This window comes from Vigna umbellata, chromosome 4 (assembly GCF_029865625.1).
Source record: "Vigna umbellata cultivar VRB3 chromosome 4, Vumbellata_1.0, whole genome shotgun sequence".
Taxonomy (NCBI): Eukaryota; Viridiplantae; Streptophyta; class Magnoliopsida; order Fabales; family Fabaceae; genus Vigna; species Vigna umbellata.
The window spans coordinates 23,126,060-23,145,635 of NC_142168.1; the positions used below are offsets into that span (position 1 = coordinate 23,126,060).

A 19,576-nucleotide genomic window follows, 5' to 3' on the forward strand; every position below is an offset into this window, starting at 1 on the left:
TGGTCTTCTGTACATCTTCCGCCTTAACCAAAATTTGATGATATCCAGACCTCAGATCTATCTTTGAAAATACTTGAGTTCCATGAAATTGGTCTAGCAAGTCATCAATCCTAGGTAGAGTGTATTTGTTCTTGATGGTTAGCTTGTTCAATTGTCTGTAGTCGACACACAATCTAGAACTACCATCCTTCTTCTTTACCAGCAATATAGGCGCTCCCCACGGTGACACACTTGGTTAAATAAATTGCTTCTCCAATAATTCTTATATTTGCCTCTTTAGTTCAACCAACTCCGCCCGAGCCATTCGATATGGAGCTACTGATACTGATCCAGCTCCAGGTACTAAATCAATGTAGAATTCTATTTCTCGTTGAGAAGGCAATCCTGGTACTTCTTCTGGGAACATATCACTAAACTCATTAACTATAGGAATATCAAGATTTTGTTCATTTTTCTCAACTTCCAAATGAGTCAAGATAATGAAACACGAAGATCCTTCTTTGAATTCCTTTAACACTTGTTGTAATGACAACAACTCTGCTTCTTCAGGATCAGGAAAAATCAACTCCTTCTTACTACAGTCTATAAGGATATATTTGGCAAATAACCAATCCATTCCTAAGATTACATCTAAACCTTGTAGGGGTAAAGATATAAGATGTACTTTGAACCTACGTCCTTCCATAACTATTAGACATTGAGGACACATCCTCGATGTTTTTATCAATTTAGAGGTCAGTGTAGATACCATGAGATCATACTACAACTCTCTCACGGGTAGGTTCAACTTCTAAATAAGAGTTTCAAATAAAAAGGAGTGTGTCGCTCCAAAATTAAACAACACATTCAAGTTTTTACCAGTTATTATACAACATTCAATGATGAGATTACCTGATTTAGCAGCTTCTACTCCCATTAGAGCATAGACCCCTTTAGTAGCTTGTGCCTATCGTCCGTCCTTCTCTATCGAGGCGGTTGTTGAGGTTGAGATGCTTCTCTTCTGCTAGAGGGGCAGTCTCTAGCAAAATGTCTTCTTCTCCGCAAAGAAAACATTTGTTGCGTACAGTAACTTGTGGAAAAACGTTTTTCAGATGAGGTCCTTCGCAAACGTAACATCGAATTATTTTCTACTAGGGCTATTGTTGATGAGAATTCCTCTAAGGCTGCGATCTTTCATAAGGCCAGATCCTTACATTTTGTGCAGCTCGTGACCCAGATGGTCCTCCTACCTTTTGTAACTTCGGCTGAACTTCAATCTCACCTATTAACCTTTCCACAACTTTGGAATGTTCCACTAAAGCAAAAAACTCCTTAATATTGCTTCCCCAAACAGCTGATACCCTAAGTATGCCAACCTAGTTTCTGATGAACACCTTTTCGCATCAAAAATCTTTTCCATATTTCTTATCCATAGATCAGCCTCGTCCGGACTTGTCTTCCCATTAAAAATAGTTGAACGGTGTTGTAGAATGTTTTCTAAGGTCCATTCATGAACCCTATGAGGTTAAGCTTCCACAGGCGTGCCATTCTCAACTAGCTGTCTTAAGGCTTCGACATGTTGTCTTTGGTTGGCTTCAGAATTCATCCTGGCCGCTTCTAACTGTTGTAGAGTTGTTTCGTGCTGTTGCATTAAAGCAGTGCCCTGTTGTTGAAGAGCAAATGCGATAGACTCCAAAGCTCTTGTCAAGCTAGGCATATTAAAGGTTTCACGGTTGGGTTGTATGCGTGCCATTTCTCTGTTCACACAGATAATTATTGTTATTTTGATTTATAATGAGTTCGTAGGATAAATCCACAACTCTTAAGCCGTCTTAAGGACGAACCGCTCTAATAACACTAATGTAACACCCCAAATTCTCACACACTAGGCCTTTCATAAATAATATAAATATCATACAATTTTACAATCATCCATTAAGGATAATAAAAGAGTTCACATTGAAATACATTATTCTTCCAAACCTCGCATAAAACACTCATAATTTTTTTTCTAAATGTATTCTCTATTGATCGGTTGCCTTTTGCTTCACTGATATTGATTCAGATAGCGTTTATAAAAAAAATTAATTATTTTGAATTAAAATAAATTGGAATTTATTCTTGAAGTTTAAATTGTAGTTGGAATAATCAAAGTAATTTATGTTTGGAGTTGAATTGAATTTTTAAGTGGAGAGTGATTTTGTATGGGTGATGTTTGAATAGAAAATCAGTTTTAAATGAAATGTGAAATTTGGGAAAAGAATTAGATTTGGTTTAGTGAATGGTTAGATTGAGTTGCGGTGGATTGAACATGACATTTAAAAGTATTTTTGTTTTGTTTGGAGAAGAATTAAGTCTTTTTGTTTCTTTTTGTAGAATGTGATATAAGGGACCAATGCGTCTTTTTTGTTTCTTTATATATATATATATATATTGTTTTTCAACATCACACTAAGAAAAATCTAAAACTTAAGTCATAATCTTGGATATAATTAGACGTGATATAAATAAATTTGATAGAGTTAATATAATTTTGGATATCATTTTTACACTAAAAAAGAGCTTAAAATAGAATGGTTGGATTTCTGACCAAAACTTATGGTTTCTTCAATTGAGATATACAATGAACTATGCAAGTGGATGTTGTGATTTATTTTTGTATGACTATTTTCTATATGTGTGTGATTTATAAAATTGATGAGAATCTTGTACGGGTGATGTTTGAATAGAAAATCAGTTTTAATTGAAATTTGAAATTTGAAATTTGGAAGAAGAATTAGATTTGGTTTATTGAATGGTTAACTTGTTTTGTTTGGTATAACGGACCATCTCACTATACACGATTAAGTCTTCCTGTTTGTTTTTGTGGAATGTGATATAAGCGACAATGCACTCAAAAAATTTCTAAAGTTTTTTCTATTTACTTGCATCATGCTATTTAAATAAAATAACGTTCACATAAAATAGTATAAACGTCATAAAAAATCATATGAAAATGAATGTCATTAACAATTGAAATAAATTAATAATATTTTTTTAATGACTTTTGCAATTCACTTTTATTAAGATTTTTATGTTATATATAAATTGTTTTTCAATATCACACTAAAAAATCGTATCAAAAACATAGTTCAAACTTACACTAAAAAAAAATCTAAAACTTAAGTCATAATCCTTAATTATTAAAAAATGTATTTGTTTATATTTTAGATACAGTAAACTACTTATTTAAATTTTGAAGTCAAGATGCAAATTCTTAGATAATTCTATTAGGTTTTAGACATGATCTAAATAAATTTGATAGAGTTAATATAGTTTTGGATATCATTTTTACACTAAAGAACCTTAAAATATAGAATGGTTGTATTTGTGAGTAAAATTTATGGTCTCTTCGAGATATACAATGAACTATGCCTGTGGATGTTGTGATTTATTTTTGTATATAATTTCTTAATGTATATATCAAAATTGAATTATTGAGACTTAGTAACTTATTTTATTCCACCTTATCTGTGGATTAAGTTAAATAGTGAAGTTCAAAATTAACTCAATCTTATCAAATAGGTTTCTAAAGTGAGTTTTACACGATGGAATATTAAAAAGTGTATTTTAAATCTAATTCAATCTCAAAAATAATATTAAAAATTTGAAATATCCAACAAACAACACAATCATTTGGTCTGCAATACAAGTATTCCTCTGCTTTTTATAATTCCAAATCTTTTTCTCAAACCATTTTTCTTGATGTTTGCATATAAATATTTTCCGGCTTTCTTATCATCTTATACATTCAAAATTTTCTAGTGACCATTGGACTCTAACCTTAACATTTCATTCTATGCTCCCAAAACTCAATATTTTTTTTTTGTCTTATTTTAACTTTTCTTAAGAAATATATATACCTTTATAATCCTAAATAAAATAAGAGTTGAATTTCATAATTACTTGTGAAATGATGTGTAAGATAAGTAAAAATAATTTTCACAATTTTAAGGGTATAATCATAAATAAATGTATGGATAAAAAACACTGTTATAAGGTGTATCACTTTATTAATGGTTATAATTAATTAAGAAAATATACTTATATAATATCAAATAAAATAAGAGTTTCATTTTCATAATTACATATGACAAATGTACACAATAATAGAATAATTGATTTTTTATTTTAAAAGTAAAAATAGTTATCACAATTTAAATTTAAGTTTTATTTATTTAATTATTCATTTCTAAATTTAATCATATCTGTGAATTATTTCTCTATATATTCTTAGTAAATCCTTCGTAAGATATTAGAGATAATTCTCATAATTTTCTTAATGAGAGAAGTTTTTTCCTATAGTGAAGTAAAGATTAATTCTAATCTATTAGAATTTTAATGAAAATAAGATTTGGTTTTATTCCATATCTGGAATTGAAGGTATGAAATTTTGAAGTTACATGTGAGATCTCAATTGATTAGATTAATCCTGGCTAGTTTAAATCCGTAGTAATGTGGTTGATTTGTAAACCAAACAATCTTGAAGTAAGCTTTTTTTGAAGTTTTATTGTACTTTGTATATACTTGGAATGTCAATAAATGGTGGAATAATGTTCTATCAAGCTTATATTAAATTTGAAATTTATTTGAATCGAAAAAATGTATATATGTGGATGAGTTTAGATTTACATTTTAGGTTCGTGAAAGAACTTCCAAAATTTTATAACAATATTCAGTATGAACTAGTAATTGTAAGGGAAATGGAATACAATTATATTTTAAAGTTTAACGAGTATAAATTTTTTTTATTTTGAATTAAAATAAATTGGAATTTGTTCTTGAAAGCTTAAATTGTAGTTGGAATAACTAAAGTAATTTATGTTTAGAGTTGAATTGAAATTTTAAGTGGAGACTAATTTTCTGAATGTATGTGTCCTTTTTTATGACATTTTTGTATGGGTGATGTTTGAATGGAAAATCAGTTTTAATTGAAATTTGAAATATGAGAGAATAATTAGATTTGGTTAATTAAATTGTATAGTAAATATTGAATGATTAAATTGAGTTGAGTTGGAGTGAAGATGACATTTTAAAAGTCTTTTTGTTTTGTTTGGAAAGTGGTATATATAAGAGACCATCCCATTATACACTATTAAGTCTTTTTTGTTTCTTTTTGTGGAATGTGATATAAGAGACAATGCACTTCATCAAATTTTCCACGTATGGAATGAGATTCTTCAAGTCTTTCGAAAGTTTTTTCTATTTACTTACATCATACTTTCTAAATAAAATACGTTCACATAAAATAGTATAATCGTAACACGAAAGTGAATAGTATAAACGAAATAAAAATCATATGAAAGTTGTAATACTCTTTAAAATTATAATAAAATTAGAAAATATATATTTAAGGTAATTTATTATTATTTTATTTATAAAGATTTATCGTTTTTTAATTATTTAAAAGATTTATTTTATTTAAAAGATATATAAAGTGATTATTATAATATAAATTTGTTAAAAGATATATAAAGTAGTTATTATAATATAAATAACTTATATGTTATGATTATATCTCAAAGCAGATTTATTAAAAAGAAATAAGATTTTTTAAGTATTGGGAAAACTGTGGATGAGATTAATGAGAAGTGACACTTGTATACTTGGTTGAGAGAACTCTAGTGATGAGAAGTTGATCTTATCTAAGGCTTGAGGGAAACATGAAAGGTTGTTTCTCTAGTGGTAGGTTGTTGTTGGTAAGCTACGTATGAGAGTTACAAATAGACTCCTGACGCCGAGGTCATTGGTAGTTGTATTATTTATAGTGATAACATGTTTTGTGTGTGAAATAATTGTTGTAATTGTTTGATGTTAGGAAATACGTGGCCATGTGAGGTTTGGGTGGATTGTTATATTATTATTGATGTGTATTTTGGTTATGATGTTTTTATGTTTCACTAGTACAGTCAGGAGATATGACATCGGTTATTTTCGTTGATAGGCACCGGTTTTTGAACCGATGCATATTCAAGCGAGGTAAAAAGTGGTAGACTTTATGCCTCGGTTCAGAATCGAAGCATAAAATGGTAAGATTATATCTCTGTTCCTAATGAACCGGAGTCATTTGTCCCCTCTACTGCCTCGCCTGAACCGAGGCAGTAGGGTCCTTTTTTTTATTTTTTTCTTCTTCTTCTTTATCAATTTCAATCAGCACGTACAAGGCCACAACTCTCCCATCTCAACACTCAACGCCAAACTCAATTTCAATTTCAAGAAGATGAACTTCAAAAGGGTCACCCACTATTCTCTGCTGAACTTCAAAAGAGCGTTACCTGCACACAGAAACCACGTTTCACGTTTCAGCATCATCCAAATTCCTCAAACCCAAAAATCCCACCATTAATGAAGTACATTCTTCATTCAAAGAACAAACAAACCCAAACTTTGAAACAAGAAAAAAGCCGCCACAAGACCCCGTCACCGCGGGGACACTGTTCGTCTCATCCCCGCGCCGTTCGTCTTGTCCCCGCGTCGTTCGTCCCGTCTCCTCCGCCACCTCAACCAACGCTGCCTCCGCCGCCTCAATCGACGCTGCCTCTGCCGCTTCTCCTCCTCCTCTGTCGCGTCGTTCGTCCCCGTGCCGTTCGTCCCTGCGTTGTTCGCTTCCTCCTCCGCCACCTCAATGGACGCTGCCTCCGCCGCTTCTCCTCCTCCTCTGTCGCGCCATTCGTCCCCGCGTCGTTCGCTTCCTCCTCTGCCACCTCAATCGATGCTTCCTCTGCCGCTTCTCCTCCTCCTCTGTTGCGTCGTTCGACCCCCCTCCATTCGTCACGCGTCGTTCTTCCTCTGTCGTCGCCGACTGTGCGGTCTGCCTCTCCAAGTTCCGCCACCAGATTTGGGGTTGACAGTGGTGTGGTTTAGTTGTGGGAGGAATTGGGTGAAGAAGTGAGCCGTAGGGTTTGAGGAAAATGAGAAATGAACAGCAGCAGCAGAAATGAGCAGTAGGTGAAGTGCAGGTCAGGTAAAAAAGATAGGTTTTGAGAGAATCTTAGGCCTCGGTCCTGCAATAACCGAGGCATAAACCTATTTCAACACCGGTTATGTTTAGAACCGCAGAACCGAAGCACTAGATTATGTGTCAGGCCAAAACACAGTTTCGTAGATAGTATTAGGCATCGGTTATGCTTTGAACCGAGGTAATATGCACAACATGCTTTGGTTCTTCACAAACCGGGGCATATAAGTTCGTCTAAATTACAAGATTGTCACTGCTTTCGTATATGTTTTGGTTTTTCTTTGACCAAAGCCTATTAGACGAGTTAAAAAGCTTATTTTTTACTAGTGTTTGTATGTTAGATAACTCTTCTAATTTGATGGTTGTGGTTTTAATTTGCAATTGATCGTATTTTATAAAGAAATAAATAATAGTATAGGTCAAGGTTATCAAACTCGCGAGTTAACTCGTTAACTCGTCCGAGTTTACGTTTTCAGCCATGGTTGCCGAGTTAACTCGGTACCAAACTCGTTTTTGGACTGAACTCGGTAGAATCGGACATGGACTCGGTGGAATCGTTGGGAATCGCGATTGTACAGCGATTTAGCGAGTTCGAAAAAAGCCAGAAACGAAGAAAAGAATGGTCGTTTTGTTTAGGGTTTAAAACCTGATTTTCACTCCACCACTGTTTAGCGTTTCGTCCCCGTCGTCCGCCTGGTTTTCACTCCACCACTGATCTTCGTCGCTCGTGGTCAAGCTCCGCTCGTGATCGCGCTTGGTCCGGTTGCAGATCGTGATCGTCGTCGCTCATTCAGTCGCCGTGCGTGGTCGCGTTTCGTCTCGTCGTCGTTCGCCGCCATCCTCGCCGCCATCCTCACCGCCTTCCTCGCGTCGCAACTTCTGGTCTGCTCTTCTTCTTCCAGCCGCTGGTTGTGGGTGACGTTTTGTCATTCAAAAATTATAACCCGTGAGTTACGTTTTTCAATTTTATTAGGAAATGAATTTTTTATTCTTTTAGTACATTAGAGGGGAGAAATATAGTGGGCACTGCACTGCATCAGTTTAGAGGGGAGACGGCACTGCATTGCACACCACTACGCAAGTTTTTATTCCATTTTTAAACTTTTGCACATTTTATTTTTTATATTTGTAGTGAAAAAGCTTACCTCACTATGTCGGGAAACGCATCAAATTCAGGAGAAGTTAATCCAAGTGTATCTTCATCAGTTAGTAGAAGTAGAAGTAAAAATGCTCTAGGAAACCGATCTGATATTGGATGGAAATATGGATTTGATGTTAATGGTAATGGAAGAAAAGTGAAATGCAACTATTGCTCAAAGATTGTAAGTGGAGGCATATTTAGATTTAAGCATCATCTTGCTGGAACTAGAGAAGATTCTGAGCCTTGTGCTTCTGTTCCGGATGAAATAAAAAATTTGATGATAAAAGTAGTTGCAGAAGCTAAGAATGCTTCATTAAAGAAAAGAAAGATAAATATCGGTGAAGACGAGGAAGAAAGTGAAAATTTTGAAGGAGGACACAAGGTATTCGGTTTTAAAGGAAAAGAAAAAGTTGCTACTACTAGTAAGGGGGGAGTTCAAGCAACTATAAATCAAATGATGAAAAAAGGATACAAAGAAGAAGTTGATGCTCAAGTTGCTGAATTCTTTTACACCAGTGCCATTCCTTTCAATGTAATTAGAAATCCAGCATTTGCAAAGATGTGTGAAATGATTGGTAAGTATGGAGTTGGATACAAACCACCATCTTATCATGATATTAGAGAGAAGCTCTTGAAACAAGCTGTGAAGAAAACAGATGCAAATCTTGAGGAATATAAGGAGGAGTGGAAGAAAACTGGATGTACAATTATGTCTGATGGTTGGACGGATAGAAAAAGACGTTCTATTTGCAACTTCTTGGTGAATAGTCCTAGAGGGACGATTTTTCTTTATTCACTTGACACTTCAGACATTTCAAAAACAGCTGATAAAGTTTTCAAAATGTTGGATGATGTTGTCGAGTTTGTTGGAGAAGAAAATGTTGTTCAAGTTGTCACTGATAATGCTGCAAATTTCAAGGCAGCCGGAGAGTTGTTGATGCAAAAGAGGGAAAAATTGTATTGGACTCCATGTGCAGCACATTGCATTGATTTGATATTCGAAGATTTTGAAAAAAATTTGAAGGTCCATGAATTGACCATTAAGAAGGGAAGAAAAATTACAACTTACATTTATGGGAGATCAATGTTGATTTCCTTATTGAAAAAGTTTACTAAAGGTAGAGACCTTATAAGACCGGGTGTGACTAGATTTGCCACGGCTTATTTAACTCTTGCTCGTCTTCATGAATTGAAGGCATCGTTGTTGACCATGTTCAGCTCTGAGGAATGGAAGACAAGCAAGTTTGGAACTTCACAAGAGGGGAGAAAAGTAGCACATGTAGTATTAGATAGCCGATTTTGGAAGAATGTCTCCATATGCTTGAAAGTTGCTGCCCCTCTCATGGTTGTCTTAAGATTAGTGGACTCAGATGTAAAACCTGCAATGGGTTTCATTTATGAAGAGATGGACTGTGCAAAAGAGAAGATTAGGTCTAACTTTAACAATATCAAAAAGAGGTAAATTTTCAAACTTTTACTCATTCAATGTTTAATTACTTATGTGTTAGATTATTTCTGATATAGCATGATTGATGTAGTTATGAAGAGGTTTGGAGAATAATTGATGCTCGATGGGATAATCAACTTCATAGGCCTTTGCATGCAGCTGCCTATTTTCTAAACCCTCATTTCCACTATGAACCTAACTTTAGATCTGATGATGGTGGAGAGGTGAAAGAAGGATTGTATTTTTGCATCAGAAGAATGATACCAGATATGGCAGAAAGAAGAAAAATTAATTTACAAATTGTTGAATTTCATAATGCTAGAGGCCTGTTTGGAATGGAAGATGCAAAAGAGTGTAGGAAAGAATTAAATCCTGGGGAATGGTGGGACATGTTTGGTGATGGAACTCCAGAGTTGAAGAGATTTGCTATTCGAATTTTAAGCTTGACTTGTAGTTCTTCTGGATGTGAGCGTAATTGGAGTTCATTTGAAATGGTAATTTAAATTATTTTTAATTTATAAATTCCTTTATTATGTTTATATCTTCACTAAAAATATTATCTTTCATTTTAGGTTCATACAAAGAGAAGGAATCGTTTACATCAAAAAAAGATGAATGATTTAGTTTATGTGATGTATAACTCCAAGCTGAAAAGTAGACAGATTCGAAAAACTATAGCTCTTCCATTTGATGACATAGAATCAGATGATGAATGGATAGCTGAAGAGACAGATGATGTTGTTGAGATTGATCAAGTTGAAGGTGAAAATGATAGTGAAAATGTTCACTTAGATGGAGCAACAACAGATCCTATTTTAGATGCTCTTGATCTTGATAACATAACATTTGAGAACAATAAGGATGCACAAGCACAACATTCATCAGAGGAAGAGTTAGATGATGATGATGATGGAGATGATGATGCCATTATTAGAGGATTAGAGGATTAGGCATAGAGACTTTGACATTTCAATTTATATTTTACATTATATCTTTATGTTATGAACAATATTTCTATGAACTTATGTATTTCAATTTATATAATTTTGTTATCTTATTTGAATTATAATGTTATTTATATTTTTTTCATACAAAGTAAACTCTTACGAGTTTACGAGTCGAGTTTACGAGTCGAGTTTACGAGTCGAGTTTACTGGACTCTCATGAGTTTACGTAAACTCTCGAGTTTGACAACCTTGGTATAGGTGTCGAGAAAGATGCATGGTCATAGAAAGAGGGGTCAATACCGATAGATATTTGAGAGAGTCTTTTAGTCTTAGAATTTTCCTTTTCAATAATATTTGTTGATAAACAATTTTTTTCTTTTTGTGTTAAGATTTATGTGTGGAAGCTCATATGTCGCTTTGGATTGCCCCGAATGGTCATCACCAATGATGGAAGGCATTTCATCGACTAGAAGCTCATTGAGTTTTATACAGGCCATTAAGCATGTCATAAGCTCCAAAGAGCACCTGCAAACGAACAGTCAAACAGAGGCCGTCAATAAGACCATTGTCGTCGAGCTTAAAAGACGCTTGGGAGAAGCCAAAAGAGCCTGGGTGGATGAACTTCCAGAAGTGTTGTGGGCTTATTGATGCACATCGCACAACACCACAAGGGAAACCCCTTTCAACCTAGCGTACGACATTGACATCGTGCTACCTGTAGAAGTGGGAGAACCTTCATTACGCAAGCAAATTGGAGATCTTAATTGTCAGAGCGACTGCAGCGGAATGGTTAGCGTGGAATAACAAACCAAGAGGGTTTTTAATACGAACGTGTGCCTTTTAATTTCTACTCAATTAAACTTACTTAGCAATTAATATAGACAAATAAAGAGAGTAAGGTTGAGAGAAATTTGCACAGATGATTTTATCCTGGTTCGGATCTTACCAATCCTACGTCCAGTCGTTTATCTCAAAGCAAGATAAACAATTCACTAATCACAAAACAATTACAAATTACAATCACAAAGAAACAATTTGTAAGAGTTTAGAAACCACCTCTCTTGATACCACAAGAAATGAAACTACACCTCCTTTGAGTCTTCACAAAGGATGAACACCTCCTCCGAATACTTCACGAAGGATGAACACCTCCTCCGAATACTTCACGAAGGATGATTCTCTTCCGAACACCTCCTTAGACACACCAAGGATGAACCGGCTATTTCCTCTGTCACCGTAGCAGCACTTCACCAACTCTACAGACACGAGTTTCACAAGCCGAACAAGAACACACAAGTCTCAAGAATTTCTGAGTATTTGAACACAAGGGAAGAGTTCCTGTGTTTTTGGTTGAGAGGAAATGAGAGTCTATTTATAGACTCATCCAAAGGCTCTTCCATTTTTCGTTTTCAGCCTTTCTGACTGTGTTAATCGATTAACTTAAGTTGCTAATCGATTAGTCACTAAAAGACAAAACAACGGATAGTCCAACGGCTCAAAAACGGCTAGTTTTTCAAACGGACACTTTGCTAATCGATTAACAGCCTCTGCTAATCGATTAGCACTAATCGATCAACCACCCTGGGTAATCGATTAGCCCGTTTTGCTGTGTTTTTCCATTCTTCTCTGGAATAATCGATTAACAGCCTCTGCTAATCGATTAGCGCTACAGTAATGTGCTACAGTAATACGCTACATACGCTACAGTATTTTGCTACAGTAATACGCTACAGTAATTTTACAAAACACTTTCTTTTTCTAATCTAAGTCCTATACATATTTCTAAGAGTATTACAAAAGCTTTCCATATCAATACAAGTCTTCATAACATCTTGAATCTTGATTGGTCTTGACTTGATTTGGACATCATCAAAACTTCATCTTCAACATTTTGCTAACATTAATCTCAATGAAGGGCAGTTGCGAGTGGAGCCCGATACCTTCCAAGAGCGAAGGGAGGTAGTAGTCGTATGATCAGAGGCATGTAGGAGGATGATAGCCCAAAGATACGACACCAAGGTTCGGCCAAAGCACTTCAACGAAGAGGACCTAGTATAGAAGAAGACCGGAGATGCCAAGAAACGATCAACGCGTGGGAAGCTGTCAGCTAATTGGGAAGGACCACTCAAGGTAGTTGAAGACTTAAATAATGGGGCTTATTGCCTATGTTACCCAGACGGGAAGGCAATACCCAATACATGGAATGCTTTTCATTTGAAGTTCTATTTCACCAAGTAGTGAACAACGAGTTCAAAATGAACCACTATCACTTAGTCCTAATGAAAGAAAAATGAGGTTGGTGAACGGCGAGTTCCTTAAGGAACCACTGCCAACCTTACCGAGTGGTGAACGACAAGTTCATTATGAACCATTGTCACTTGGTCTTGATCAAAAAAGGACAAGGTTGGTGAACGGCAACTTCCTTCGGGAACCACTGCCAAACTTACCATCTTGTCATAGTCAATGAAAGAAGTCGACAAACAAAAAATTCTTATCACAAGTTAACAAAATTAAAGATTACCACTCGGTCTTACCAACCACATAATCATGATCAAGATATGCAATTATAACCACTAATAAGCGAAGAGTTTTATAGAAGACTCAGATAACATATGCAATGGAAAACCGCTTACATGCAATAAAAAACGTGAAGACTTAAAAAAAATAAAAATTAACTTACTCTTTTGTAAAAACTGTTGGAATAGATTGAAAAACTTCGCCTTAGTGATTACTTCAAATAGATAACCCGACATTAGAAAACTAAGAGCAATGGTTGAGAGCTCTCAAAAAAAAGTTTTATAGACTCATACCACCTCTCTTTAATACGTACCACCTTCTAATATTAAAGAATTGAGTCTCTGAGTAATTATCAGCTTTAAAAGACTCTATTTTTCAAAGTCTTATATAGAAAACCTATAAATACATCTCACCATAGAAAATATATTGATTATTATTTTACTCTCATATATTCACTTATCTTATTTTACTGACTTAAGTGATGCATCTTTTTTTATTCGTGAACACTTTTATGAAATGAGCGCTTTTAATAGACGCTACACAAATTAAATATTACCAACTTGGTTATATGTAATTTATAAATTATAAAACTAAAATTTTAAAATTATGCATTTTGGAAATTAAACAAAGAGAAACACAGTTTTTTTATGGATAAAGAAATTCTCATGAGAGAATTCGAATAGAGTTGAGTAAATCAACTATAAAATATAAAATTCTCCATCTATGAATTATGATTGACGTACTAGTGGGTTCAAACCTATATTTTACTACAAAATTTAGGATAAATTAAATGTCTCACTTTTAAGAATATACAAAGAAAATTGTATTGTTTGTAAAATGAAAAATATTAAATATATTAATATCTGTGTTTTTTTATAAAATTCGTGCTTAAATGGTTCAAATATAAAAAACGATGAAAGAACAGGAAAATAATAAATATGATATAAAAAAAATCCGTTTGTGTTTAATAACAGTTAAGCAAAAATAAGTATAGAAACATTTGAAGTTGTAAAAAAGGAAAGAGAAATAATAACTGTTTAGCTCTGGAAAAGTTTTATGGTCTTGCTAAACAATTTTGTAATTTTTCATTTTTTATAGTTTAATTTGATTTAGATATGGTTGCAATTATTGAACTCTTGTGTGAAATATGAATTGGAAAATAGAGTTCTAGCAGCAGTCGTTTTCGGTTTGGTGATTTATGAACAGTGGATGCATAGAATGTTATATATATGAATACCAATCTAGTTTGAGCAGTGACACTCACTGCATTATATATAAGTTTTTGTGTGATGATAACAGCCACAACCATGTCAATGAAGAATCCAGTTGGTTTTTTAAGATTGATGATGTTTATGCTGTGTATGGTGTTGCAGGTTGTTAATGGAGAACAGCAAATCAGATGCCTTCAAAAAGAGAGGGAAGCACTCCTCCAATTCAAGGCTGCAATTGTGGATGACTACGGCATGCTATCATCTTGGACCCCTCCTCACTGCTGCCAATGGGAGAGGATTCGCTGCAGCAATCTCACTGCTCATATTCTCAGCCTCGACCTTCACGGAGACTTTCATGTACTAAATTACGGTAGCTATAATGAATTCAATCAACGTTATATGAGCGGAGAGATCCACAAGTCGTTGATGAAGTTGCCACAATTACAGTATTTGAACCTCAGTTTTAATTATTTTCCAGACACTCACATCCCAGAGTTTCTTGGTTCTCTCAAAAACTTGAAATACCTTGATTTGTCTTATTGTTATTTTGGCGGAAGAATTCCAAGTCAATTAGGCTCTCTTTCTCATTTGGAATACTTAAATCTTGCTTCTAATATTTTAGAGGGTTCAATCCCTTATCAGCTTGGAAATCTCTCCCAATTGCAGCATCTTGATCTCAGAAGCAATTATTTCGAAGGAAATATACCTCCTCAACTTGGAAATCTCTCCCAATTGCATGAGCTCTATCTTGGAGACAATTTGTACAATCTCAAAATTAGTGACGGAGGTCAGTGGCTCTCAAATCTCCTTTCTTTAACCCATCTTTACTTGGACTCTGTATCAAATCTTAATACTTCTCATACTTGGTTGAAACTGATTGCGGAGCTACCTGAACTAAGAGAACTAAGTTTAGTTGATTGTAGCCTTTCCGACCATTTCATTCTTTCATCCAAACATTTTAAGTTCAATTTCTCTACTTCCTTCTCTGTCCTTCATCTTTCTCATAACATCTTCACATCACCAATGGTATTCCAGTGGGTCTCAAACATCACTTCCAACCTTGTTGAGCTTTACCTTAGTGAGAACCTCTTGGAGGGTTCCACGTCAAGTGATTTTGGCATCGTCATGAATTCGCTTAGGCATCTTGACCTCTCCTCTAATCATTTCAAGGCCAGGGATTTGAAACCCTTCATTAATATATGCACCTTACATTCTTTATACCTATATTCAAACAATTTGACTGAAGACCTTCCCTCCATTCTCGGTAATTTGTCCAGTGGATGCGTTAGACACTCATTGCAAGAATTGGATCTGTCATGGAATCACATCACTGGCACTTTGTCTGACATTTCAGTATTCTCCTCTTTGAAATCATTGTTTCTTGGTGGAAATGAGTTAAGTGGAACGATACCTGAAGGTGTCAAGTTACCGTCCACTTTGGAGTATTTGTCAGTTTGGTCAAATTTCTTACAAGGTGGAATTCCAAAATCATTTGGCAATGCATGTTCTTTGTTTTTATTGGACATCTCTATGAATGGCCTGACTGATGAGCTTCCGATGATAATTTCTCACTTGTCTGGATGTGCTAGATATTCATTGCAAGAATTAAGACTAAACACGAATCAAATCAATGGCACACTACCTGACTTCTCAACATTCACATCTTTAAAAATATTATATCTTTGTGAAAATAAGCTAAATGGAGAGATTCCTAAGGACATTCAATTTCCACCTAAATTGGAGGAGTTCTACATCTATTCAAATTCTTTAAAGGGTGTGTTGACTGACTATCACTTTGCTAATATGTCTAAGTTAGAGCACTTGGATTTATCTGACAACTCATTGGGCTTAGCATTTACTCAAAACTGGGTTTCACCGTTTCAATTGCTGTCTATATACTTGAGATCTTGTCAGTTAGGTCCAACATTTCCCATGTGGTTGCAGACACAAAATAAATTTTACCATATTGACATTTCAAATGCTACAATATCAGATATTATTCCTGAATGGTTTTGGGCCAAATTAGTTCTACAGAAAGTGCTGACAGTGGATATTTCATCCAACAATCTACAAGGTACAATTCCAAATGTTTCATCAACGTATGTTTCTACTTTCATGAACCTTGGATCAAATCAATTTGAAGGTTCTATTCCTTTATTTCTAAAGAATTATGCAATTCTTGATTTATCGAAAAATAAATTTTCAAACACTCTATCATTTTTGTGTGGAGATGATGCAATTTCAATTAAAAATCATTTAGACATTTCATATAATCAGTTATCCGGAGATATCCCAGATTGTTGGAAACAAATGAACTCACTAGTTTATTTAGATTTAAGCCACAATAACTTTTCTGGAAAAATTCCAACTTCAATGGGATGGCTTCTTGATCTTCAAGTATTATTGTTGAGAAACAATAATTTAGTGGAAAGAATCCCTTTCTCTATAAGCAATTGCACAAGACTAGAAATGCTTGATTTTTCAGAAAACAAATTATCAGGATCTATCCCTGATTGGATTGGGACAATAGAAGAGTTGCAAATATTAAGTTTGGGAAAAAATCAATTCTTTGGGAGTTTACCAACCACGGTTTGTTGTTTAAGAAACATCCAACTCTTGGATCTCTCACTAAACAATTTATCTGGAAAAATTCCTAAATGCATAAATAACCTTACTTCAATGACCAAAACAACATATTTTGCAAGGCATACATATAACTTCAATTATGGTCGTTATATATTTGTTAAGACATATGATTTGAATGCATGGTTGACATGGAAAGGTTCAAAACAAATGTTTACGGATAAAGGTTTGACACTACTAAAAAACATTGATCTCTCAAGCAATCATTTCTCAGAAGAAATTCCCGTAGAAATAGAAAGATTATATGAATTGATTTCATTGAACTTGTCAAGAAACAATTTGATTGGAAAAATTCCTTCAAACATTGGAAACTTAACATCACTTGAGACTCTTGATTTATCAAGAAACCAGTTGGTTGGTTTAATTCCTTCAAGTCTTGCTCAAATTTATGGTCTTAGCGTGTTGGATTTGTCCCATAATCATCTATCGGGAAAAATTCCAACAAGCACACAATTACAGAGTTTTAGTACATCCAGCTATGAAGATAATCTTGATCTTTGTGGACCACCACTTGAGAAGTGTAGTGAGGGTGGATTCGCACAAGAACCAAATATTGAAGTTGATGAAAATGAATATTCACTGTTGAATAATGATTTTTTTATAAGTATGGCATTTGGATTTGTTATAAGTTTCTGGATAGTATTTGGCTCAATCTTATTCAGGCGTTCTTGGAGACATGCCTATTTCAACTTCTTAAACAACTTAGAAGACATTGTTCATGTCAAAATAGTACTCTTTGCTAGAGTACTTAAGCTCAACAAAGATTAAAAAGGTAATAATATTATAAATTTTATATAATTTTGCTATCTCTGTATATTATAAGCACATTAGCATATATCCCTTTTTTATTATTTCTATAACATTTCATTGATTAAAATAAAATTAAAAAATAATTATTGTGTTAAATATTGAACCAATTTTTACAATTCAATGAGTTACTTTAGAAACTAATGATATCAATTTATTACGCAAGAGCAATTACATGTGTAAATATATAGTTCTTTTCTTTAGCAATGTTATTTTATTTTACTTTCTCTTCTATATGGGTTAGAAATCCAAGCCTCCCTATATTTATATTTCTTTTTTTTGGATAAAGAAAAAAAAAGTAGCATATTAACTAAATCATGAATTTTGAATGCTGAGTGCATTTAGTGTTTATTTACTCTCTCTTTTTCAAATTTGGATGAAAAGTTTGCATGACTACAAAATAAAATCATTATGTTCAATACTTGACTGTGTTATGAAAAAAAAAACAACGGTTTCCCTTGATACCATGAAATCATTTTTCTGTTCCCCGTAAACTTCTGAGATTTTATCTATTGTTTTTGGCTGTTGGTCCCTCCACCATCCAAGTGCTCCTCCATCTCCCAATTATTTTCTTTTATTCCAAAAATATTCTACACTTTCAATTATTTTTTTTTATTTCAAAAATATCCTACACTTCCCCACTATATTCAACCATTTTTATCTTTCTTTCTCCACATTAATGAAGCATTCACATGACTCACATTTAAACTTGTGATATATTGCAAAATTTTATTTACACTTTCTCTTAAATAAGTTTGATTCAATCTTATTTTCACTGTTCAATATTTTTTGTTTCAAACTACATAATAAATGGTAAAATTTTGTTCTAAATTTCTAGAAAAATGTTTATATATATATATATGTGTGTGTGTTTCTTTTACATTTAATATCTATAATTTTTAACATTATATTATGTTTTAACTTACCGACATGTTTGACTCAAATATCTTGAATAAAGTATTTAATTTATCAGATAAATAATATAAAAATATTATTAAATACTTAAAATATAAAAAAAATTATTTGTTAAAGATTTGAAATTTATTTAGTTCTTTCGTCATTATAAAGTTAGTATATAATAATAATAATAATAATAATAATAATAATATATTACTTATTATTAATATTATTATGTTTATTATTTTGTAGTTGCATCTAACTTTTAAGTTTATAAAATGAAAGTCATAGAAGCATTAATATTGAAGTTTCCTCTGAATTTTATATTTTACAATATATCACATGTTTAAATCAAAAAGCCATATGAATGTTCCATTAATGCAGAGAGAGAAAAAGAAAGATTGTTCAAGATAGTGAAGAGATGTGGCATATTTTTGGAATAAAAGAAAATAATGGAAAGGTATAGAGTATTTTTGGAATAAAAGAAAATAGTGAAAAAGTGCAAAGTACTTGTGGTGGAGGGAGCAACACCCATTGTTTTTTTTTTCTTAACTAACCTGATTATTATTCTTATTACTTCAAATTTTAAACACGCCAACTATATTGTTTTAGTGAATAAGAATAAGATATTATTTTAATGTATACATTTCAAAGAACTGACATTGTATTTTATTTTTCAATTTTCAGGCACTTGAAATCCATCCTCTTGGACGACTCCACCTTTGAGCTTGATATGTTTGGACAAGGCAATGGTTTCATTAAATTATAAACGCCGTTAAGCATTGTGCTTGTAGTGAAAAATAAATTGTCATACATATTATTAACAATTCACTCTTTTTTTTTTCTTATAATCCAAACTTCCGTCTAAAATATTTTAGTTAATTACATTTCATATATTTGCCTCAGAAAAGTTTCATCATTTTAGTAAGTGATTTGTTTTCAATTTTATAAATTCTATAAATTACTTTATATAAAAATTTATATATATAT

General features: G+C 33.3%; 2 protein-coding genes across 4 annotated transcripts; both read left to right on the forward strand.

Annotated features, from left to right (window-relative positions):
* Nucleotides 1-8,101: 8,101 nt before the first annotated feature.
* Nucleotides 8,102-10,581, forward strand: LOC148199608 (uncharacterized). The gene is made up of 3 exons (XM_088113242.1): nucleotides 8,102-9,575; nucleotides 9,656-10,058; nucleotides 10,137-10,581. Exons 1-3 carry the CDS (start codon nucleotides 8,128-8,130, stop codon nucleotides 10,512-10,514), a joined length of 2,229 nt encoding a protein of 742 aa, XP_087969368.1. The 5' UTR covers nucleotides 8,102-8,127; the 3' UTR covers nucleotides 10,515-10,581.
* Nucleotides 10,582-14,214: 3,633 nt separating this feature from the next.
* Nucleotides 14,215-19,480, forward strand: LOC148199609 (receptor-like protein EIX2). 3 transcript variants are annotated; one of them, XM_088113240.1, is made up of 3 exons: nucleotides 14,235-14,596; nucleotides 14,906-17,654; nucleotides 19,274-19,480. In XM_088113240.1, the coding sequence occupies exons 1-2, from the start codon at nucleotides 14,318-14,320 to the stop codon at nucleotides 17,648-17,650; spliced, it is 3,024 nt and encodes a 1,007-aa protein (XP_087969366.1). In that variant the 5' UTR covers nucleotides 14,235-14,317; the 3' UTR covers nucleotides 17,651-17,654; nucleotides 19,274-19,480. The 3 variants fall into 3 exon arrangements, with proteins under 3 accessions (XP_087969367.1, XP_087969364.1, XP_087969366.1); XM_088113241.1 differs by having other exon boundaries at nucleotides 14,215-16,313; XM_088113238.1 differs by having other exon boundaries at nucleotides 14,234-17,654.
* The last annotated feature ends 96 nt before the right edge of the window (nucleotides 19,481-19,576 follow it).

Bases quoted from the DNA above. Each gene is read 5' to 3' on its own strand.
- LOC148199609 (XM_088113238.1), top strand. From the start codon at position 14,318: ATGATAACAGCCACAACCATGTCAATGAAGAATCCAGTTGGTTTTTTA.
- LOC148199608 (XM_088113242.1), top strand. From the start codon at position 8,128: ATGTCGGGAAACGCATCAAATTCAGGAGAAGTTAATCCAAGTGTATCT. The intron at 9,576-9,655 runs GTAAATTTTCAA...TGATTGATGTAG, and splicing joins TTTAACAATATCAAAAAGAG to TTATGAAGAGGTTTGGAGAA. The intron at 10,059-10,136 runs GTAATTTAAATT...CTTTCATTTTAG, and splicing joins ATTGGAGTTCATTTGAAATG to GTTCATACAAAGAGAAGGAA.